This window comes from Dunckerocampus dactyliophorus, chromosome 14, assembly GCF_027744805.1.
Source record: "Dunckerocampus dactyliophorus isolate RoL2022-P2 chromosome 14, RoL_Ddac_1.1, whole genome shotgun sequence".
NCBI lineage: Eukaryota > Metazoa > Chordata > Actinopteri > Syngnathiformes > Syngnathidae > Dunckerocampus > Dunckerocampus dactyliophorus.
Window position 1 is genome coordinate 19,202,148 of NC_072832.1, and position 23,321 is coordinate 19,225,468.

The window sequence follows — 23,321 nt, forward strand, 5'->3', positions numbered from 1 at the left end:
TCGTATTCCTGACGTGTCCAAATCAGCAGCACCTCAAGTCAAAAGCGCCGAAAATGTTGAAATGACACAAGGCCGCAAAGTTTTTTCCAAAAATGTTTTTATTGGGAGAACTACAAAAAAAATGTACAGTACAAAGTTAACAGTCTCACACTCAATTTGTAGTGAACTGACTCCCCAAAAATGACAACCCTTGTTGTCTTTTTGTCCATTTTGTTACATTCAAAAAGCTTTACTTCTGATAAAGTAGTCAAAAGTACATAGTGTGCATCCCCCTGTACCTACTATGTACAAACCAGACAACCACTTCCCTCTGCAGCAAACTCAACACTCAAACTACATTTTCATATCAAAAGACAGAAAAGCTGAAATCAAGATGAGAGGAATGGGGACTAAGAAAGGTTACGGTTGTTGTCAGAGGATCTGAGTGGTAACAACCTTTCGAAAAACAGAATCTGACACTACATTCATTTCAACCTGCGTATAAAAGATGCCATGTAAGAAAAATACTTTATTTGGTTAATTTTAAAGGCATGACATGTTGGTGAGCCCCACAGGCACTACATCATCATAATACTGGGGCACATGGGATTGCTACATTCTTTAGCACGTGGCAGGAATCACAGTGTGACCTCGTGCAAACAGAGAAAATAAAACAAAAATACTTTTTGGTTAATTTATTGACTTGGATTCTTTGTCGCTTAAGTCTGATCTCGATAAAAACTAACGGTTTGGACGGTCTATACACCACATTGTTTACATTCTAAAGAATCATCTAAATAGGGAAAGAAAAAAAAAAGCCTTCTACAGCATTGACACAAGCTCAGAAGCAAACAGCAATTACGCAAACTTTAATAAACGTAAACAAAGGAAATTAATGAAATAAATACATACGTTCTCTTAAATTAAGATTTTTTTTTTTACTCATTTACAATAAAAATAACCAAGTGAAGTTACAAAAAAAGGAGAAAAACAATATATATTACTGTGAAAAGAACATACACTCCACTTTATGCAGATTAATAATGGCGATCATAATTTAAACATAAAAGAATATAGATCTATTGCTTCATCATACTTGATAAATACAGTATGGACACAAATTACCGATGTAGCCTATACTTGTTTCACAAGATAATAAATAAGTTAAATAGTCCATAGCCAGTTATGCACCGCTATGCAAATCACTCAAAACAGCTAAAAAAATAGATATTTAACCATCAGCAGTGATTTCCCCAACACAAACCCAACTCAAGCAACAAACTGCACTAACCAAACCAACCACTGAGTGGCGCTGCTGTGAGAAGACAGGTACGGAATGGAAGTTTGAAAAAAAAAAAAAAAAGAAATGTTACTTTTGAGTCAAGGCATATTCTTGGCAGGATGGGAGGAAATCGACCCGCTTACAGTCTGTTCATCTTGTCAAGTCTTGTTCACTAATCCCAGGAAAACTTGCAAAAAAAAAGGGGGCTGGCATGAACCCTTGGGCAAGGCACTGATGGAATGCCTTCTGTTTGCTATCTAAAGTTTGAATACAGCTATATTACATCAAAGAAAAGAAACAACAAGGACACTTATTGATCCCTGCGGGTGGAACTTTCCTCGCTGTGCCCCCCACCAGGGAGGTCAGAGCAGGACCACCACTGCTGCTCAAAGGCACTTCAGCACGGTGGAAGCTGGGACCCACCCATAATCCATGATCATTTTAAAAAATTAGTCATCAGAAATCGACAGCCTGCTGAAGATTGGCAAACGTCTCCCGGCGTCCAGACTGGGAGACTCGGAGCCGCTGAGGCTCCCTGAAGAGCTGAGGGACCCGCTGGCGTAGCTCTCCCGGTCTGAGAGGGAGTCTGGCGGGCTGGGGGGAGGCTCGAACACCGGCGACTCACTGAGGCGGCGCAGCGCCTGCAAGTGGCTCATGTTGTACGCCGGAGGGGAGGGTGGACACACGCCGCCCTGCACGCCCCTATACTGGGCACCCGCCGAGTGGTTGTTCGAGTAGCTGCCGGAGGTGTGCACGGCCAGCGGGGCCAGTAAGGCTTTTAAGTCTTGTCCCGGGAAGGAGAAGGCGCTGTTGATGCAGGAAACAGAGTCGTAGAAGCTGGAGGTGGGCGGAGGGGGGGTCCGCGACGTGGGGCTGTCAAGCAGCGGGGACTCCAGGTCGTGGTGGGTGGAGAAGCCGGAGAAGCTGAGACTGTGGTGGAGCTTTGGTCGCTCCCTCTGGGTGTAGCATAGCTGCTGCTGAGGGGGGAGGATCTCTCTGTGGTTGTAGCCGCACATCTCCCGGGTGGACCTGACTTCCCCCGCCTGCGCATTGGCGTTAGCGGCAGGAGCGGGCCGGCGCTCATCGGCGTTGTGGATGAAGTGACACCGGGGACCGTAAGGGCAGAAGCCGATGGTGTGGAAGGTGCGGCACGGCTCCGTTTTGTACTTAGGGTGGCGGGACAAGCTTCTCAGCTCATGGTAGCCGTGGGCGAACTGGCATTTCTCGCCGTATTTGCAGGAGCCGTTCTCCTCGAAGGGCCGGCACAGTTCGGTCTTGTAGCGGGTGGAGTTGATCTGAGAGCCGGCCTTCTGCTGCAGCACGGCCCGCTCTCCGTTCTCGCTGTAAGCGCGGTCACGGAACTTGTTTTCCTTGTTCATGAGGGAGGTCGTCCCGCTCGGCGTGTTCTCCTTCAGGATGTTGAATTTGTTGCCGTTGTTCAGCGCCTCCAAGTTGCTGGTGGAGTTTCTGCGGAAAAATCCCGGCGTGAAGGCGCCACCGGTGCCCGCAGCGGCGACCGGGGCTCCCACTGCCTTCTTGTCCAGCATGTTGTTGATGTGGAGGGCGTTCATGTTCGTGCTTTTATCCTGCTGCAAGACAACAGAAGCGACATTAGCCATGCACAGCTTGCTGCAACAACCGAACTCCGACAAATGGATGTAAAAACCCAGCACGTACCTTGTAAAGCATGTCCATGTCGTAGAAGGCGGACAAGACGGCGGCAGACATGTCGGTTCCCCAAACTTGCTGGTGCACTCCTTCTTTCATGGAGGAACGAGCAGGCTGCACTGCGACGTGCGCTCGTTTGTGCCACGACTGGTTTTTGGTTGACGGAAAAGTTGCTTAAAAGAGGGGATAGTTTGTGAGGATGAGTAGTAAATGGTTGTGATTCCTCCCCTTGAGAAGCGTTGAGCCAAAGTGCTTCACTGCGGGCTCCTGGAGGTTTGCAGGCTATAAATGGCTGGTGGTGGCCGGGGAGGAGCGAAGTCAAGTCGGAGCAAACTTTTGCCAGAGCCACCTCCCCCCCCCCCCTTTTTTTTTAAACGTCCATTCACTGGTTGGTCGCCAATTCTTTAACACCACGCCTTGAAATTCAAGCCCAACACCCACTCATCGTTATCGTCACATCCCAAAAGTGTTTTTCTTTAAATCACAACCATATCACTAGGGGTGGGCGATACTGCATTTTTTGTATCGATCCAAGTTAATACAGGCCCTTTGTATCCCGATACTAACACGTTGCCAATAAAGTTTTCAAGATCATTGAGTGATTTTGTAATTTTGCCTTTAATTTGTCAGTCATGATTATAATCAGGATGAATCACACAATAAAATATTTTTTTCATCACCAACCTTGTTTATTAAAGGAAAAGTGCACTTTTTAAAATTTTGCCAATCAGCCACAATCCTTATGTGAGACATGTACACACACCTTTGTCTTTTCTGTGCGTTCTAAAGATATAAAAACAGATAAAAAGAGACAACTAAGAATGCATGTAATGGGATGCACCTATTCCACCTACAAAGCCTTCTGAAAAAAATAACCCTGACTGCCGAAAACACCCCATTTACATAATGCGACCTGCATATTAGCCAAGCTACAGCGATATTGTTGTTATTATTGGAATTAACATTGTGACGGCGAAGAACTACGTTATTGGCGTAGTGACACCTCGCCACACCACATCGGCTAGCTACTAGCTGGCTAGAGACTAGCTTCACCACACATTTGCTCACAGTGCCTCGGGTCAATACAGAGAGCTAACGCTACATATTTGAGCTGCCGCTACTGCTGCTGTGTCGTCAATGCGCCCAGAAATGTTGTTCCGGTAATGCTTAAAAGGACCAAAACACAGCAAAATACTGTACGTATCACCTGTTATCATGAATGTACCTGCTACTACGTGGTCACAGCATGGAGAGAAAACCATAAAACCTTGCTGGAGGTTTTTGGAGGTGTTTTAATAGCGGTCTTTGTATAGGTGTGCATTAATGAGCTGTCTCTTTTTATCCGTTTTTATATCTTTAGAACGCACAGGAAAGACAAAGACGTGTGCGTTCATGTCTCACATAAGGATTGTGGACGATGGGCAACATCCCAAATTTAACATGATATAAATACAACTATTTACAACAATGAAACAAAATGAATACAACCATTCCCTTATCGCAGTTGGCGAAAAATGAAGTCAACAGTGCAAAATAACTACACAAAAACAAAAACTATTATCTCTCATCCAAATCATTTTGCTTTTTGCCTGAGTTTGTAAGCAATATAACACTATAGAGTGGATAATGTTTTTTCGGTGAGATGTCGGACTTTGTTCAACGGCCCTTGAACGCACCGGAGTTGTGTGCTGAGATGCACAAGTTTGTTTGGCTACTTATTAGTGGTGAGCACTTATACATTTTATACTAAATGTGTTTAATAAGGATGGCGAGTGAACAACGGCAATTGAAGAGACGGGGCGGGTTCTGAAGCTGACTCTAATAATGAAGTCACTTTTATTGCAAATGTTGGTACAAAATCAGAGCAGAACATCAACGTCAAGCTAGCAGCTAGCATTCCTTGTGGTTTTTCGCCATTGGCTGGTGGTTCGGGATGAAACCCCTGTAAAAGCGGGGATCTGCTGTAGAACCATAACATCAACAATGTATGAATATGAACATAACAAAAAACACCTATTTGAGAAAATAAACACAAAAAACGGAAAAAAATATCACTCTGTATCAATCTGATACGGACATCACCGTTGGTATCAATATCTGCCCAGCCCTCCAACTTAAAATGCACCGCTTCCTCCTTGACGCTAGTGAGCACACAGCCACGAATGTGACAACAGGAAATAGGTCGTCACACATACTGGGACTTCCTGTAAAACGCGAAGGGTTTGGAACCAGCGTCAATACACTGCAGCCCTGCCTTTGGGCCACCACACTTGGAAGCACACACATGCATTTGTAATGGAAGGAAACTCTTCCCTGTGGATGGGGTGAGACCACAAGTATGAGTCCAGGCAGAGTGCAGGACCATTTTTAGCCTCCACCGGTTGCATAATCTATTTAAGCAGTACAACAACAGCCTATTCCACAATGCTACACATTGAGGAACATGCACTTGAAACCCACCACATGACCTACTTGTGGATCTCCAGCAAACTGAGCTGCAGCCTTTGAACAAGACGACTGGAAAGGTGTGATTTCAATCAAAATAAATAAAACCAACTACGGTTAGATCCTTTCACAGCACTCTCCCTTCAGTTTCCTCTCTCAACTTGTTTTTCACAATCTGGGAGGCCAGAGTGAAGGAATGTGTTTTTTTTTTGGTTTTTTTTTTTTTAATGTGACGCAGGGCAACACTGCCCCCTTGCGAGCGCAACAGGAGCTGCCTGAAAAGTGCAAGTGCGCCCACTGCTGAGCAAAATGATGTAAGGCTCCAATCATGTCACATTTACTGTGTTTGCTTCAGTTCCATTTTTGTTGATAATCATATCCATGTGACCTTGCCAGGATGGCTGAATGTTCACATTCAATGTCAAACCTTTCGAGAAACCAGAGTGAATGCACGCGACCGAGTGCAGAATGCGCTGCATGCTACCAGAAATTGCTGGTTACGGCATCACCAGTAACAATTATGTCCTTTTTAATTCACAATCATAATTGCATGAGATGTTATAAAAAATATATATATATCACAAGTCTCGTAGTATCTCAAGAGGAAATGAAAATAGTAAGAGGCCGGGGGGGAAAAAAAAATGACATAAGAGTTTGGAATCTACTACGACCAACCCTAAAATTAGTCTGAGGGCTGCCCCATTTGCTGTCTGCAGTTGAGATAAACACTTTAATATGAAGGACAGACACGGTGAGAAATCCCTTGAACGTGTCCGTGCCCACAGAAACAAATCTACATCACACAGCTCTGTTTTTATTGGGGGGGATGTAGCGCTGTTCCAAAACATGACATCAGTTTTACTGTAACAAGGCACATGGCTACCAGGGAGGGAGAGGGGTCCAACTGTATGTGGGCACCGTGAACACACACGCATGCACACACACACACACACACACACACACACACACACACACACACACACACAGGACAGTAGCTCATTGTGCAGTCCTTTGAATTACATAACTAGAGGGAAGGACAAAACACAGTCCAATCGGAAAGGTCATTAAACACCAGGAACATAACACCTGCATGAAGCCTAGGTGGTTTGGTATTATGCTATAAAGAACTGGAAACACCTATTTTCTTGTGTTGTACCCCCCCCATTTTTGCTGCTCAAATTGTTAAGCTAATTCATAGATATCTATCAGGCCTCTTTTTTTTTTTTTAAATCCCACATTTACAAAAAAAAATTACCACATTTACTATAATTTCATATATCCTGTGACACATTTCCCACTGAAAATGAATGGGGAATTTATTTGGCGCCCCCCCATCGGTGCGAAATCGTTTTAGATTTTTAATTACTGAAGCATTCTGTTTATTTTGCAGCAGGGGTTTTCAAAGTGAGGCGCTGATGCCATTTGCAGCCTGTGGCGCGTTATAAAAATATAATTTGACAAGAAAACTAAAACAAAAAACAAACAAACAAAAAAGTGGAAAACTCAGTGGTGATTTTACAAGAATAAAGTCAAAATAATAAGAAAACACGTCATAATTTCCTGAGAATATTGTAATATTATGAGGAAAAATAATGGCATTTTAGTTGAAATATTAAATAAAAATACGTTATTTTTTTTAAAGTGCTAATATGAGAAACAAAACAATACAACTCGTCATTTTTGGAAAAGGTAGGTCGCGGAAAACATTATGTTACGAGAATAAAGACAAAATATGGGAATAAAGTCATAATGACAAGAAAATGTTTAAACAGTTAAAACAGGGGGGGGGGGGCAACAGTAGAAAGGGAAAAACAGCTGTAGGTTTACAAGAATAACGTCAAAACACAGAGAAAAAAGTAATACTCTAACAAGAAAAAAGTGGACATTTTACTAGAAAAAACCCGTAATATGTCATTTACTATGTCATTTTAGCAGAAAAGTTTTTTTTTAAAGTCGCAATACAGTATTATACATAACTTTTGCTCACAGAAAATGAATGGACAATTTCAATGTTGCCCCCAATTGGTGCAAATCAATTTTACATTGAACATTAACAATCATCCCTCGCTACATCGGGGTTCGAACATTACTCCCTCCCTTTACATACAATGAATTAGTAAATGGCCGCTGTTTGGTGGTTGACTATGGCCTCTTAGTCATAAATATTGAAAGTGGAAAAGCTAGCGGTACTGTCGGAGTGAATATTATATATGTATGGCAGATCAATGTTAGACTGGCTGTCCTATTTTTTTTATGCCACGCGATCGACCCGCATTACGTTTGAGACACGACAAGGAACTTCCCCAATGCAGACGGTGTGTTATGTCTTATTATTGCTTATCACGTCTACTATATTGGGTAATATGAGTATAAAGGTCACTATAGGGGTGTTATTTCATGTCTAGAGCGCTCTAATAATGTTAAAAGTCGTTTTTGAAAGGTCATAAACAAGTTTTCTATGCTCTGACTATGAAAATATTCCGTACATGTAACATTCTTATTTGTGCACGGCGGCATGGCTCAGGTCGTAGAGTGGTTGTCTCCCAACCTGGCGGCTGCTGGTACGATCCTCAGTCAGTGAATAGATTTGAACACATTTCTAGGATATTTCAGCATTCTGCATATTATTAGTAAAAAAAAAAAAAAAGAATATTGAAGCAAATTTTAAGTATTTTTTCAAGCATAAAAATGGCTCAATGAAGTAAAATATAAATACAAGGCATTCAGAAGACGCATTCAAAAATGTGGTGATATGTAGTATTCTATACTGGTCACGAGGTGTCAGTAATGTTACTGTAATGTTGGGTGAGACACACAAGCACCAGACTTGATCACCGTAACAACAGGCTTTTATTGCAGGTGTGAATGACCTCACAGCAGGCATAATAATCCCTAACACGGGCTACTGTTGCGGCCGTAACACATGCTCAAACCAAAACTCTACTTTGAACCACCGACGGTACTTCCTGTCCGCCCGCCACTCAGCCCCCCTCGCACAGGAACACATTTACAGCAACACACAACACGAGTCTTATTTATGTCTTAAATGGCTTATTTTATCTTACAGTATGTCGACTATATTGGGTAATGAGTCTAAAGGTGACTATAGTGGTGTTATTTCATGTCTAGAGGGCTCTAATAATGTTAAAAACTTTATTTAGAAGATGGTAAACAGGTTTTCCATGCTCTAACAAAACAAAAATATTCAATTTATAATAAGGAATCCTACTTTGTGGAAATTCACTTATCACGGTCAGGTATGGAACCAATTAACTGTGATAAACGAGGGATTACTGTACTCTTAAAGGGGCCCTATCCTGCTTATTTCAGGGTCTTTTAAAACTGAAATGATGCATCCCCAGTGAGACACTATAGAAAGGTTCTTTTATTAAAACACATAAAAGAAGCAAATAACACAGGGTAAAAATCGGCCTTCTTCTCCTCTTGGTCGAAACGCTCGGAGTTGACAGCCTCCTCCCCTGACCACGCCTACAGTGCTGCAATTGATCAGGGGTCGAGGGTCAGCTCCTGCCAATATTACCAAATCTTTTTCATCGTGTGTTGCGTAAACGGCCCTGAAAAGTAAATCCAAGCAACTAACCTTTAAGACACTGGACTCCAAGGGTCCGATACTACTGTTTGAGCTGAAGTGATTTTCTCCGTGTTTGGAGGTAAGCACGTTTCTCTTACTTGTATTCTCCCATCCAGACTCCCGACACGCCCACCGCACGTGCCCTGTGCATGATGGTGGGCTTATGTGATTCATTGAAAAAGGAGGCAGAGCATGCGCAAAAGGCCAGATTTGCCAGGGAGTGACCACATTTTATGGTTACTAGTTACTACCGACAGAATGTGCATCTTGAAGGAATGTGCGTAGAGGGGCTCTGCGCGGCTTTTCCCCGTTTATGCGCATGGGAGAATAGGGCCGAAAATGAACTGGACATGTATTTCATTTTAAAAGGGAAGAAGAGCAAGGTAAATAAACAATGATTAAAAAACACAGACCATAATCCCAGTCTGAGGTCTCATGATGAGTAAAAATATTCCCTCTACTCAAGTTGTCCTCTTCACTACCTCAGTGTCTCCAGCACATCCAGCGCCAGGGTGGCCCTCTGCTGCTGCAGTGCCAAGTGCGTGTGCTCCATGGTGCAGGAGAACTGGGGTAGGACAGGGAGGGACTGCAGGGCTTGCTTGGTGCTCAGTACCTTGGCTTGGGCCTTGGAGGCCAGTGTGGAAATTTGTTGAGCCTCTTCCGGCTCGATACTTCCTGACTCACGGGTCTGCTTATAGGCGAGAATGAGAGCAATGAGGTGTCTGTGAAGCAGCTTCACCCACTCGACTGGCTCGGCCCACAGGTTTAGATCGCCCTTTTCAAACAGGAAATCCTCTTCATCCTAGTCATAATTCAAAATGGTGTCAGTCATTGGATGTTTATCAACAATAGTAATAATGATATTTCAATTACATCAGCAGGTTTTGTTTCTTTGACACATGCACATATGGACGCACATTGGAAGGCAAATGTCCAGAACGAGTCAAAAAGGCAGAACTGAGCCAATCAAAGCGGTAAAGCTGCAGGCAATAAAATGAAAATAGGGAGTAGAAGAGACTATAAAGTTTAGTTTGTGCTTCTGTGTAAGCACCACGCCATCCTTTCCTAGCAGCCGAGGATTTAGATATGGGCCACATGGGCAATTGCCTGGGGCGGCGTTCTCTATGGGGAGACGCAAGGATGAGGTGGAGAAAAATGCTTCATATTTATTTTCCTCAGCGCCCGGTTCCCCCCCTCATACTTCGCACATGAAGTGGCTAAAACCAAACCAATGAGAGATGATCGTCACAAGTTGACATCGCTGTCAATGAAAACAAGAAAGCGAGTGTGCGGTGGAGGGATACATTAGAATCGGAGGGATTGCAAAATCCTGGAGGCAGTGGCGTTTTCTGGAGTGTGCATTACAGTATGTACGGGCGCATAAGGCGGCTTTGAAGAAGTGTCGCTGTGGGGCTTGTGTGTCTTGTAGTGCTGCAACTAACGATTATTTTCTTAGTCGATTAATCTGAAGCTTGCTGTTTCGATTAATTGAGCAATCGGTGAAGCCCTAGACCAGGGGTGTTCAAAGTACACCCCGGGATCCCTTTATGGCCCGCGGCACATTCTACAAATACAATTTAAAAAAAATAAAATCAAACAGAAAACAGGAAAACAGGAACAGGAAATATTTGCAGTAATTTTACAAGAATAAATTCAAAATATTAAAATAAAAAAGTTGTAATATAACGAGAAAAAGTCGTAATTTTACACGAATAATGTAATATTATAGAGGAAAAATAACGACATTTAAGTAGCATAAAGTTGAAATATTATTATTTCATTTTTTATTGTTTTTTTAAAGTCGGAATATTATGAAAAACAAAACAAAAAGTTATCTTTTCTACAAAATTAGGTTGGGGCAAAACTTGTATTTCTGATAATAAGGTCAAAATATACTGCTAAAAAAAATTAGAGGAACACTTCAAAAACACATCAGATCTAATTTGTTTTGTTTAAACAAAACAAAATAAATTTGTAATTTTTGGAAAATTAGATTGGGGAAAAAGTTATAATATTATGGATATGAAGTCAAAATATTACAAAAAGAAGATTGATGAAGATTATTTAAGAAGAATGAAAGGAATATTTGGAAAGTTTAAAAAAACAAACAAACAAAAAAAAGCGCAAAGAGCCAAGTTCATCCTAATAATATGCTTTTCCACAAAGCTGAAATGCAATTTTTTTAAAAAACTATATAGAACTTCTTCATTATTCTGTATATATTTGACTATATGGCCCGCGGTGGAAAAAGTTTGAACACCTGTGCCTTAGAGCAGTGCTTCTCATGTAGGGGGCAGGCACCCCTGGGGCAAGTGTGGTGAACAGTCATGGGGGGCGTGAGAGGGAGGGAGGACTTTCAATATCAGTGCAGACCTGCCAACAAGTAAAAATTTGTCGTACTCAGCATGCAATTTGACATAAAAAAAAAAAACAATAATAAAATACAAAAATAGTTGTTGATTGGATAATCGATTAATCATTGATTCATTGATTAATTGTTGCAGCTGTCGTGTCTTGTCACTCACTGGTGGCATATGTTGACCTACAGCATGTGGGGAATTTTTATGGAGGCGCACGTCATGCAACGTTCGAGGGAGGAGGATAAAGCTTAAATCAACATTAAAGGCACTGTGGATGCTGTTTAATTCTTCTTGCTCTACCAGCAGTATTAAAAAATAAACGTCTAGATCAGATATAGGACAGAAAGAGCTTACACCATAGACCAAGCAACGGTTGTGTCTTTTATGCTTTTTTAAAATGTTTATCTGTTTATAGCTATGTTTGCATCAAGTCGTACAAGTTCAGTTCATGACGACACTGTTTGGAACAATAAACCTTGTTTTGGCTTGTGCTGTCACTGCATGGTCGTGTAGGCGAGATGTGTCATCTAGAGTAAATAGTGTGATATCACGCCACCGCATCTCTCCTCCCCACCAATACCACGTCACACCCAACTATTGTGTCTGGTAGGGGACATAAAGTGGAACAGATCGGTTATTTTGGTACAGTGTATTATCGAACTGAACTGCTTGGTGAAAGAAGAGCCTGACTGAATTTTTACCAAATAGAAAAACATTTCTCACCAGACTGGAGGCTTCTTCTGCACCTGCCTCCTCATTGCCTTCTTCCTCTCCCAGCAGCCAGTCTGTCACAGCGACAACGCCTGCAGGTACCTGATTCCACACTTCCATCAGGCGACACAAGAGGCCCACACCGATGTCCAAGGCCACAGGAGGACATACTGATACACCTGCCACATCTGCCAGGCAAAAATTGAGAGCAAACTGTGTTACATACGAGATGTCAAACATGGTGTTTAGAATCCAAGAAACAAGCTTCTTGGTCAGAAATATGTGTGCCTGCTTGGGTCAAGTTTTTCCCACCCTTGCCGAATTCTAAAGACTCTGGAGTCAATTCCAAGGTATGACCTTTACCTGCGAGCAGTGTTTGTTGCAGGTTGCACACGAGGTCATTATGAGGTAAACGGGTCAGGGACACAAAAGCCAGTAAACGTAATCCAGCCAAAGGTTAAAGAAAGATCTCAGAAGGTAATTTGAAGCACACCTTACTCTCACTTATTCTTTACTTAGCAAACGAATATTAACTCAGTCAGTGGGTTGAGTTAGCGACAAACAGCTGCACTAGACCATAGTGTATAAATATTAACCTCGATGTGCAAGTGAAGGCTTACTAGTGTTAAGGAAATGTCTGTTAAACAATTGCATTACCATTTTGCTAAAGGTAAAGGAGTTGGTGCAGCTGTATTCACATTTAACACAACAATCGTAATTGTTACAATCTTAATGTAATTTTCTAGATTTTTTAAAAATTAGACAGTTGTTTAGTTCTTCATATACTGTAGATCAACTAGTTCTCTAATGACCAAGAAATAAGCAGCAAAATCTGTGTCTTAAGTTTGCCCAAGTGGTGTTTCTGTACCACTTCCTCAACAGATCGGGTCGAGCTGTTGATCGGCGTGCAACAGTTATGATTACGTCACATGACCACCATGTATAACTCTGAATAATTGCATGAACAGTGATAGAAAAGTTGTCATGCTGGAAGATCCATAACCCATGCTCAGTTTTCTGGATGAGCAAAGGAGGTTCCCATCCAAGATTCTATGGAACGTGACATCTTCCTCCTGCACCCTTAGCAGAGAAACAGCACTAATGCAGAATCAATTCTTGACAGGAAGAATGTTGTTCTTGGGAGGTCATATTCAGCATTTATTTGCCTCCAAACTTAGCTCAATGCTGGTCTTTCGACCACATCATTCCCCTAAGCCTTGTCTGCTGAATTGGCAAACTTCACATGTTTGAAGACAAATGTCTTCTTGAGCAGGAGGACCTTGCAGGCACTGCAGGATCTCAGTCCATTACAGCGAAGTGTCTTACTGATGCTTTTCTTGGTGATTTCCTTGAGATGATTAACAAACTCCTCCTGTGTAACGCTCACCTTTTTCACAATCATTCTTAGCCTTAGAGGTGAGATCATGCATGAAACTCCAGAGCAGGGCACTTGACTGTTATCTTGTATTTTTCTCCATTTTTGAATGATTTTGTCACAAGACTAATTGGTGTGGGGGTCATAATTCTTGCAGGTTGTTTGGGGATCAAATTCCTACATCACTCAATCAAATGTCATTTTTCTGCAACTTGTGCTGATATTCCGTCTGTGTTAAAATAAAGCAAAAAAAATCATTGACTGTTCATCTCTGCATGATTATTTCCCCCACTGTATATACTTCTTTATCACTGTTAATTGGTTCCAGCGAATTTCCATTCCTTATTCATGAATGGAATATTTTTGTAGTTAGAGCATAGAAGACCTGTTTACAACCTTCTTACAACATTCTGAAAATGGTTTTAAACATTAAGTGACCCTTCTAGACATGAAATAACACCCCTATAGTTACCTTTACAATCGTATTACCCAATATAGTAGACATAATAAAAGCAAATAAGCCATTTAAGAAATAAATAAGACTTGTGCTCGTGTGTGTTGCTGGAAATGTGTTCCGGTGCTAAAATAGCTGAGTGACGGGCGCACAGGAAGTGACGTTGGGGGTTCAGAGGTAAGTTTTACCTTGGTGTGGGTAACGGCCGCAATAGTAGCTATATTTTAATTAGGGATTTTTATTAGGGATTATTGGGCCTGATCAAGTCTGGTGCTTGTCTCACCAAACATTACAGTAACATTACTGACATCAAGTGATCAGTGTAGAATACATTGTTCCTCTTCGTTTATCGCAGGGGATAGCTTCCCAAAATAGCCCGCAATAAGTGAAATCCTCGAAGTAGCCAACTTTTTACAATTATTGTGTATGTTTTAAAGGGATAGCTCGGATTTTTTGACATGAAGTTTTATGACATCCCCATCAGCATTGTAGTCCAATAACAGCGACTTACCCCCCACTTGGTCTCCTAAGTTCTGGTCAGATTTCTTTGATGAAGAACGTACTTCCGCCTAGTTGCTGGGGCCAATTAAGTAAAGCTTAGTGTTTTGTGAGGTTCGAGTTTTTTCAGAAGGCATTTTTGTGATGCAAATGTATTAATCTTTTGAATGCATATTGTTTCGAGAAGCCAAACTCTTTACTTAATTGGCCCCAGCAACTAAGTGCAACTACGTTGTTCATCACAGAAATCTGACCAGAACTGGACTTGAGACCAAGTGGGGGGTAAGTCACTGTTGCTGGGCTACACTGCTGATGGGGATGTCATACAACTTCATGTCAAAAAATCTGAATTATCCCTTTAAGGCTGTAAAACCTCTCAACATACACTTCATACACTTTTCTCAGACAGGCAATTGAGATTTCTCTCTTGTTTAAACACTCTCAAAAAAAGGCAAACCTTTATTGGAATTTTAATGATCAACCTTAATGATCAACACAAGAAATTATTAAGTCACTCACGCATATTTCACTCCTGTGAGCGTGCCTTTTCGTCCTGGCACCGTGTAGAGTCCTTGTTAAAACATATTGCTGGAGACGAACTGAGAATTCATTACAAGCAAGCTAGTTAGTGATGACACATGAGACATGGCAGGACGGCACGAAGGAGATTGATTGACAACGGTCGAGAGCCAATCAGGACGCAGAAAACAATGGGCGGTGCAGACAAACGAGAGAGGAAATATAGATACTCAAATTCCGACAATGCAATTTTTCTGAAACGACCAGGCTCCACAAGTAACAGCGTTCATAAGCTGTAATATAAAAAAAAAAGCACAAAAAGAAATTTGCAAAAGGTGAACCGTGATAGAGCGAGGGAACACTGTACTCCATATCATCACATCATTTAATGCATTACTTAATTTATCCATTTTAACACTTGAAAATCCTTAATTTAGCAAATTTCCTAAAGTATGCATTTTTTTTTTACTAATAATAACCTGTATTAAACCACAAAAGAGAATGAACGATAGAAAGCGATAGAGTGAAGCCACGAAATTGTATGCGTGAAGTGGCGTGGGATTACTGTAAATTTAATTGTTGGAAAATATGGCAGTTGTGTTTATGGAAAAATAAAATGTCGCAAATGCCGAGCGTCATGTTTTGCTTCACTGTTGCACCACCAATGCTGATAAATTCTATGCAAACAGGGAAACTTAACAGGCTTTAGATGTTTAGCAGAAATATTGTGATTAGAACAAGGGCAGCCCTCCACCAAGGCTGACAATGCCAAACAAAGCTGGATTCCTCTGCTCTAGCTTTCTCGCCAATGTAATACAACATGTAGGACAAGAGGAGATACACAAGCATTTGGAAACAAACTGAGCCATTTAAAAACAGACTGGAGTAAACAAGAAGATAATGATGCCACACACCAATAAAGCCTAATTTTATTTAAATTAAAACAACGACTCAGCTCAGTGGGCTAGTTCTGGAAATGAGCTATGTTAGTCATAAAATAGAGCCAAATATAGTTACAATTACATACAGTCCATTTGTTAACACACCTCATAGGCACCTGGTGTGCCAGAGAATAAGAAGATGTAGCAGGACAGATCAGTGTTGCGAACTTAGTCAGTCATCAGACCCCTCTAGATAGACTTTTTTTTTTTTTTTTTTTTAAAGCAACTAGCCACAAATCTAGTGAAGAGACTTTGAAGACTAAAACATCTCCTGGGATTTAACTGGTTTAGAGTGGCAAAGGTAGTGCTATAAGTGTGCGTTCAAGTTAAAGAACATGACAGTTTGTAGTTTCTATTTGGTGGATTTGTTAAGAGGTGGCAGCGTCGGAGAAAATTATGTACAGTAATCCCTCGCCACTTCGGGCTTCAAATTTCGCAGCTTTGCTCTATTACGGTTTTCAAAACTATATTAATAAATCATGCTGCTTTGTGGTTGGGTTAGTAGTAAAAAAAAAAAAAAAGCATATTTAAGCACATTTGAGGAATTTTTGGCCTATATTAAGCGTTTTCAAGCATAAAAATGGTTAAATGAACAAAATTATAAATATAAGGCATAAGGCATTCAGAATATAAGGCATTCAGAAGACTCATTAACATTATGACGGAATGTAGTATTCCATAGTGGTCACTAGGTGTCACTAATGTTGGGTGAGACACACAAGCACCAGAAACAACAGGCTTTTATTGCAAGTCTGAATGATCTCACAACAGGCACAATAATAATAATAATCAATAATAAAACACAGGCTACTGTTGCAGCTGTAACCCACAACAAGCTAAAATTCAACATTAAACCCACGACACCACTTCCTGTCCACCCCTACTCAACTGCCCTTGGAAACACATTTACAGCAGCACACACAAACATGAGTCTTACTTATGTCTTATTTTCTGTTACTATGGTTCCTTTATTGGGTAATACGAGTGTAAAGGTGACTATAGGGGTGTGATTTCATGTCGAGAGGGCTTTAATAATGTTAAAAAAAACATATTTAGAAGGTCGTACACAGGTTTTCTATGCTCTAACTACAAAAATATTCCATTTATAAATAAGGAATCCTACTTCGACGAAATGTACTTATCACAGTCATGTTTGGAACCAATTAACAGAGATAAACAAGGGTAAACGATATAGGTTTCACTTTTGCGTCTCATAGTACATAAGTATGGTGTGTTCAAGGACTGACGAACAAAGTGTGGAACCCTAATGCTTGACAAAAACATTATTAATGAAACAAAGGCAAACGTGAAAATTCTACGCTTTCTAACAGAGACTCGAACATGAAAGCAATTATCCCTCTTCTCAATGAGTAAAGGCACTGTCCACCACCTCAAAGCAGACACGGGCAGCTCCGTCTTGTTTGTGACGTTTAAAAAACGCCAAAGAAGCAACAGAAGTTGTAGTTCTAAGCATTTGTTGAGCTTCTCATGTTTTCGACTGTTTGTCCCCCACAACGTTATTCCTCTCTCCAACAGCATCCATTACAATTCCATGCAAATGTATGAAGGCCAATTATGCAAATTAGACAATGACATCACACATCGCCACCGCCACAAAGAGATTACAGTCCTGTAGGAAACACTGGTATGAATGTGTGTGCCAGGTAGATAATAAAATAGACTTAAACATAATTTTTCTAAAGTCACATTTGTATTCACACAATGATGATGGCAGAAACTGACACAGAAGGTAATCAACTCAGTCCTTCAAAGAAAGCAAAGCATCTCTATACTGTTCAAGGACTGGCAATCTCTGGAAAAGCTGGTGACTGCAACTAACCATTGTAGACGGCCACTGTACCATTTGAGACAGGTTCCGCGCTTGTGCGTGTGTGTGTGTGTGTGTGTGATTTTCCCACCTTGACCATCATCCCTGCAGCTGACACCCGGATAACACCAGACACATCAAAAGCTTCACAGAGCCACAAGCCCAAATACTACCACTATGGGAACAAGAGGAGGGGGGATGTTGAGGTTTATAGACCCCCATCAGCACGCATACAGTATAACACAAAGCGTGATGGGAACCCGGACGGATTTTCCTCTTGAGAAAAGAGGCGTAAAATCAGAGGCTGAAGTCTGAGCAGAGTGAGAAACCCAGTCTGTGAACATTAGAGGCCACTGATTGTACAGTATTACAGGAGATTTAGCAGTTTAAGAGCTTGAGTGACAAATTCTTTTCTTTACCAAAAAGCCACCTCTTGTCCGGGACTGCCCAGCTTCAGATGTCCAAGTCTGCTTTACCAGCCAACATAAAGGGTTATAATAGCTGCATGCATTTTTTTTCTAGAGACGATTCCCACATCTTGTAATGTGATTTCCCTCCTTAAGCTTTTGGCATAAAATACTTTTTCTCAAGGGGATTGTCTTTCATAGCCAACATGAGTGTTGGATGACTGTGTGTGTGTGTGTGTGTGTGTGTGTGTGTGTGTGTGTGTGTGTGTGTGTGCAGGCTTGTTGTGCAGTTCATTTGTTTGCACTGAAGAGTTTGCCATAGACCGGTGCCAGTTCATGACGGAATGGATCTGAGCGAGTGAGCACTGTTGCCATCCAATTACAACATACTTATAGCAGAGCTGCAACAATTTAATCAATTAATCCATGATTAATTAATTGTCCAATTAATTGACAACTATTTTGGAATTCCATTAATCTATTTTTTTTATGATCCTCTGATTTCAGACTCTCAAATATGAATATTTTTAAATTTCCTTGCACAACTGTGAATGCAGACCAATTATCTTTGTGTTTTAGGCAAAACAAGATATTCACACACATCACCTTTGATGTCGGGAAACAGTGACGGACATTTTTGCCTCTTTTCTGATATGTTGCGGACGAAACCACCAGCTGTTTGTGTTTGGTTCATATTGATTTGATTACAAGATTAATCAAAACAACAAGCTTCAGATTCATTAAAATTAATAAACAATAATCATTAGTTGCCGCCCTACTCTAGTCCATTTGAGAGTTGTACAGGACTGTACAGGCAAAATTTAACCTTGAGCCGCAGTGGAAAGTGTTAAATAGCTGAACAATTTGGTGCCTCTAAAAAGTAAACTAACTTCTTTGGTTGCCTATAAGACAATTTTTCTGTCAGGTTTGTTGTTTTTAAAACCTGTCAGCATTTAAGTCAAACTATTGCCGGCTATGAAAGCCCTACTGTCATAGCATCCTCATGCGGCATTGTTACACATTTAGACGACAAAAGTACTGCAAACTGGCAATATTTTGAATAGGGTTGTAAGGAACTGTCTTGGCAACTGTCTTGTGTTTATTTGTATGTTTGTTTCTGCCCGCTACATCACTTGTCAGAGATGAGAGACTCTACTGCCAACCTACAGTTCAAGTGAAAATTACATAATAGTACTCTCTCGTTTATCGCAGTTAATTGGTTCCAGACCCGACCGTGATAAGTGATTTATAAGTAAGGATTCCTTAATTATAAATAAATATTTTCGTAGTTAGAGCATAAAAAACCTGTTTACCAACTTCTAAATATGGATTTTAACATTACGGCCTACTCAACATGAAATAACACCCCTATGGTCACCTTTACACTTGTATTACCCAATATAGCAGACATAATAACAGAAAAAGGACTTTTAAGACATGAATAAGACTCATGAGTATTAGCTTGGCGTGGGTTATGGCCACAGCAGTAGCCCATGGTAAGGATCTTTAAACCTGCAATAAAAGCCTGTTGTTCGGGTAATCAAATCTGGTGCTTGTGTGTCTCACTGAACATTACACGAACAATACTGACACCTAGTGACCAGTGCAGAATACTAGATATCATCACGTCTTTGAATATGTCTTTCTGAATGCCTTATATTTGTATTTTTCTTCACTGAGCCATTTTTATCCTTGAAAATGCTTAATTAAATTCAAAAATATGTACAATTGACTTAAATATACATATTTTTGATTAATAATAAGCCACATTCAACCATGAAACAGCATGATTAATGAATTAATATTTTTCTGAAAAACGGTCAGAGTGAAGCCGCAAAATTAGAAGCGCAAAGCTGCAAGGGATTATTGTACTTCTATTGTGAAACATGGTGCCTGTCATTTATTACTTGTGAGACGAGCGATTGCATTCATTAAACCATACGCCAGCATTTTTGGGTGAGCAAGTTGGCTGTGGGTTTTGACTTTTTGATTATTTGAGTTTTCCTTTTTAAATTTGTGATGAATTGTGTCGGTTATCATTACGTGCTCGCGAGGAGCAATCGTATTACAGTCATTGTATGACTCAGTTAGGCTGAGCCCGTGCATGCAAAGGGGGCCGTGCACTGGCCCATCTCTTCCTATTGTGGCAGAGGAGGGTAAGAGTACCAAACTTGAGCACGGCTCATAGTGTGCACACACACACACGCACACCAGCCAAACGTGCTGGATTTTATGCGTGAAGTGGGCCCAAGTAAACCTTAAGAGAAAAAAATAAATCATAACTGTCAAAACAATAAAAAAAAACCCATAATATTTTGTTGCTTGCTGTTGACTTGTATTCTGTGCACCATCTGCGGTGGCAGACAGCTAACTGAGGCCATCTTCACGCAACTGTGAGAGAATAAACTAGAAATATTACAGCGAGTGAAGCTGTATTATTACAAGCATGAATATACACTGCCCAGCCAAAAAAAGGTCACCACCTCGATTTAACTAAGCAAGTAGGTAAGAGCCTCATATTGGATAATCACTGCACGGGTGGTTGTGTTTCAACTGGCAACAAGCTTGTTGAACCCTAACTGATGCAGTGAGTTCTCATTAGTCAAACAACCATGTCAAAAGACACATCCTGTGGTCGTGAAAAGATTCTAATCTGTTTCGAAAGGTTAAACTGTTGGCATGCATCAAGCATGAGAAAACAGTTAAGGAGATTGCTGAAACTACTAAAACTGGGTTAAGAACAGCCTGACACATTATTAAAAAGTAGAAGGACAGTGTAGAAACTTGGTCCAAATCTCCCGTCATCAATGGCAAATCTTGGCAAAAAGTTAACACAACTCTGGACAGAAATATATGTTGTGACATTGCAGAAGCTGGCGGGAACCATGCTACAGTTAATGCGTGCATTATTATGGCAACTTTTTTCTTGTAATAATACAGCTTCATTCATGTGCATAACTTGAATCTACTAAGTTGATTTTTTTCCCCCCCCCATTGTGACTCTCACCCTTCTTTGTATGATCGTGCAGTCTATATTGTATACTGCTGAAAACAATAGCTGTTAAAATTAGTTGTAAATGGTGATTAATCATGATTAATTCATTTGAAAACTGTGATTATGCTGATTACGTAATCAGTGAGGAAGCAGACATTGTCCTCAGGTGTCTGTAATTTTATTATTATTTTTCCCTGAATATATATATATATATATTTAGCAGAAATCTGAATACAATATAATAGAATACAATTTTATTTTCTGAATACAGTCGTCTCAAGCTACATGGTGATTCAAACATTGCTCCTTCACTCTATTGCATTTTTTCAAAAAATTAATTAATAATATATAATATATATAATATATAATATCATATACAGTATAATAATAATATAATAATAATAACTTATAGTTGTTTTGTGGTTGACTATGGCTTATTATTAGTAAAAAAAATATTGCAAGACAAGTTATATGTAGTATTCTGGTCACTGTAGGGATTAGTAATGTTACACTGATGAGGCATTAACCTTAGATTATATTACCTTAACACTGCATGTTGTCAGCCATGGCATGTCCGACATAATACACAGTCATGAAAAAAATAGACCATCCTTGTTTCTTCAGTTTATTGATCCATTTTAATGCCTGGTACAACTAAAGGTACATTTGTTTTTATATATGGTACAAATATAGCCCATAAGAGTTTAATTTAAGAGCTGATATGTAGCAACTTCCATGGTTTTCTTAATAACCAACATCACTTAAGTTCTTAAATGAATAGCTATAGCATTCTACTGCCAAACAATTTAACTCATGAGCTATTTTTGTTGTCATTGCTATATTTGTCCAAACAAAGGTACCTTTAGGGTGTTTTAATAATTTTTTCCATAACTGTAGAGTGAAAAAAAATTGTTCTCCCATTTCGTGGGAAGTCATATGTTTTGGCTTCTTTGTCTTTCTTCCACATGCCGTTTGAAACCCTTTAAGTTTAGAACAAATAACTTGGGGGCTAACTAGTTAGCTCGGTAGCTTGCAATGTGCTGTGAGCGGCGGATGTCTCATATGTCCCTGCAGTGATCCCGTAGCCTGTGCATTGGTGTTGCGCAATGTAGTGTAAACAAAGAATAATAGGAGTGTAAAGGTGACTATAAGGGTGTTATTTCATGTTTACAGGGCTCTAATAATGTTAAAAACCGCACTGAGAAAGTCAAACAGGTTTTCTATGCTCTAACTACATAAATATGTTTATTAATACTGAATCGTACTTCGTGGGAATTAATTTATCGCAATTGGGTCTGGAACCAATTAACCACCGTAAATGATAATACAGGTCAAATGTACAGCATACATTTCCTCTGTTAGAAAGCCCAAATTTTTTACATGTTCATGTCGTTATGCTTCACTGGTAATGTATTTTCTTCAAGCGTTAAGATTTTGCACATTGTTCGGCAACCCTTGTTCATGGATCATCTTACGTTATTCATTAGTGGTCAGTACTGATATATCTTATAGTTCAAATGTGTTCAATAAGTGAGTCAGGCAAACTGAAGAGAAAAGGGGAGGGTTGGAGCTGAAACTAATCAAATAATTACAATGGTCAGTTTTATTGCAAATGTTGATCCGAAAACAGAGATCATCAACGTCAACATCAGTACTTTTGCGGGGATCTGTACATGGAGAGAATGTTGGACTAAATATGACACAGTGTTGCGGTGTCAGTAAATGTCAGGATGTTGGCGAGTCTTTGCTGTAGGTTCCACACTGTAACACCAGCTGGACTACGCCAGCAATTTTTCCAGCTGCATGAGAATGTTGAGTTGACTGGGCAGCAGACACAGCCAGTCACAGAAATGACCCCAATTGGCTGGTAAACTTTATAGGAAAAGAAATGGAGCCAAACAAAGTGGCAGATTTTCATGCAAACTGGACTATTCTCAATTAGGTTTTTTTTTTTTATTCCTTTGTTGCCTTAAGTCGGACAATATTCTATATAAATGTACATAACACTAGATTTTTACTTAAACATAGCCCAAATGCTAGAACCAACTGTGAGAACTCATAAGTAAAATGCCACCCATCACACCAGTCTTTACAGAAGACACTTGCACCTCACACAACATTAGAAAAAGACAAGCCACTTTTTTCACAGTTGAGAGCCCAGGAAGCTAAAGTGTCACATACACTACAAAGAAGTGTGAAACAAAAACACACTCTTTACAGCTCTGACTTCCTTTGGTTGTTGGTATTGAACACAGTTGAGGGGACCA

The 23,321-nt window shown here is 40.3% G+C and overlaps 2 protein-coding genes across 6 annotated transcripts in view; both read right to left on the bottom strand.

Annotated features, from left to right (window-relative positions):
- Positions 1–1,322: 1,322 nt before the first annotated feature.
- Positions 1,323–3,217, bottom strand: zfp36l2 (zinc finger protein 36, C3H type-like 2). Of its 2 annotated transcripts, none has more exons than XM_054798597.1 (2): positions 2,939–3,217; positions 1,323–2,847 (listed from the first exon to the last, which is right to left on the bottom strand). In XM_054798597.1, exons 1-2 carry the CDS (start codon positions 3,026–3,028, stop codon positions 1,711–1,713), a joined length of 1,227 nt encoding a protein of 408 aa, XP_054654572.1. In that variant the 5' UTR covers positions 3,029–3,217; the 3' UTR covers positions 1,323–1,710. The 2 variants fall into 2 exon arrangements, with proteins under 2 accessions (XP_054654572.1, XP_054654571.1); XM_054798596.1 differs by having other exon boundaries at positions 1,323–2,850; positions 2,939–3,216.
- A 210-nt stretch (positions 3,218–3,427) lies between these two features.
- Positions 3,428–23,321, bottom strand: part of thada (THADA armadillo repeat containing) — a 129,708-nt gene continuing 109,814 nt past the window's right edge. For 3 of the 4 annotated variants that reach the window (XM_054798317.1, XM_054798319.1, XM_054798320.1), the window contains 2 exons: positions 12,050–12,225; positions 3,428–9,768 (listed from right to left, as the gene is read on the bottom strand). In XM_054798317.1, the coding sequence (XP_054654292.1) occupies positions 9,445–9,768; positions 12,050–12,225 (500 nt within the window). In that variant the 3' untranslated portion in view covers positions 3,428–9,444. Of the gene's footprint in view, positions 9,769–11,208; positions 11,930–12,049; positions 12,226–23,321 lie in introns of those variants that run through there. The other variant, XM_054798321.1, reaches the window with a different exon arrangement.

Coding starts and splice junctions, on each gene's coding strand:
- zfp36l2 (XM_054798596.1), bottom strand. CDS start 3,028: ATGAAAGAAGGAGTGCACCAGCAAGTTTGGGGAACCGACATGTCTGCC. Junction 2,851..2,938: donor ACATGGACATGCTTTACAAG/GTACGTGCTGGG, acceptor GTTGTCTTGCAG/CAGGATAAAAGCACGAACAT.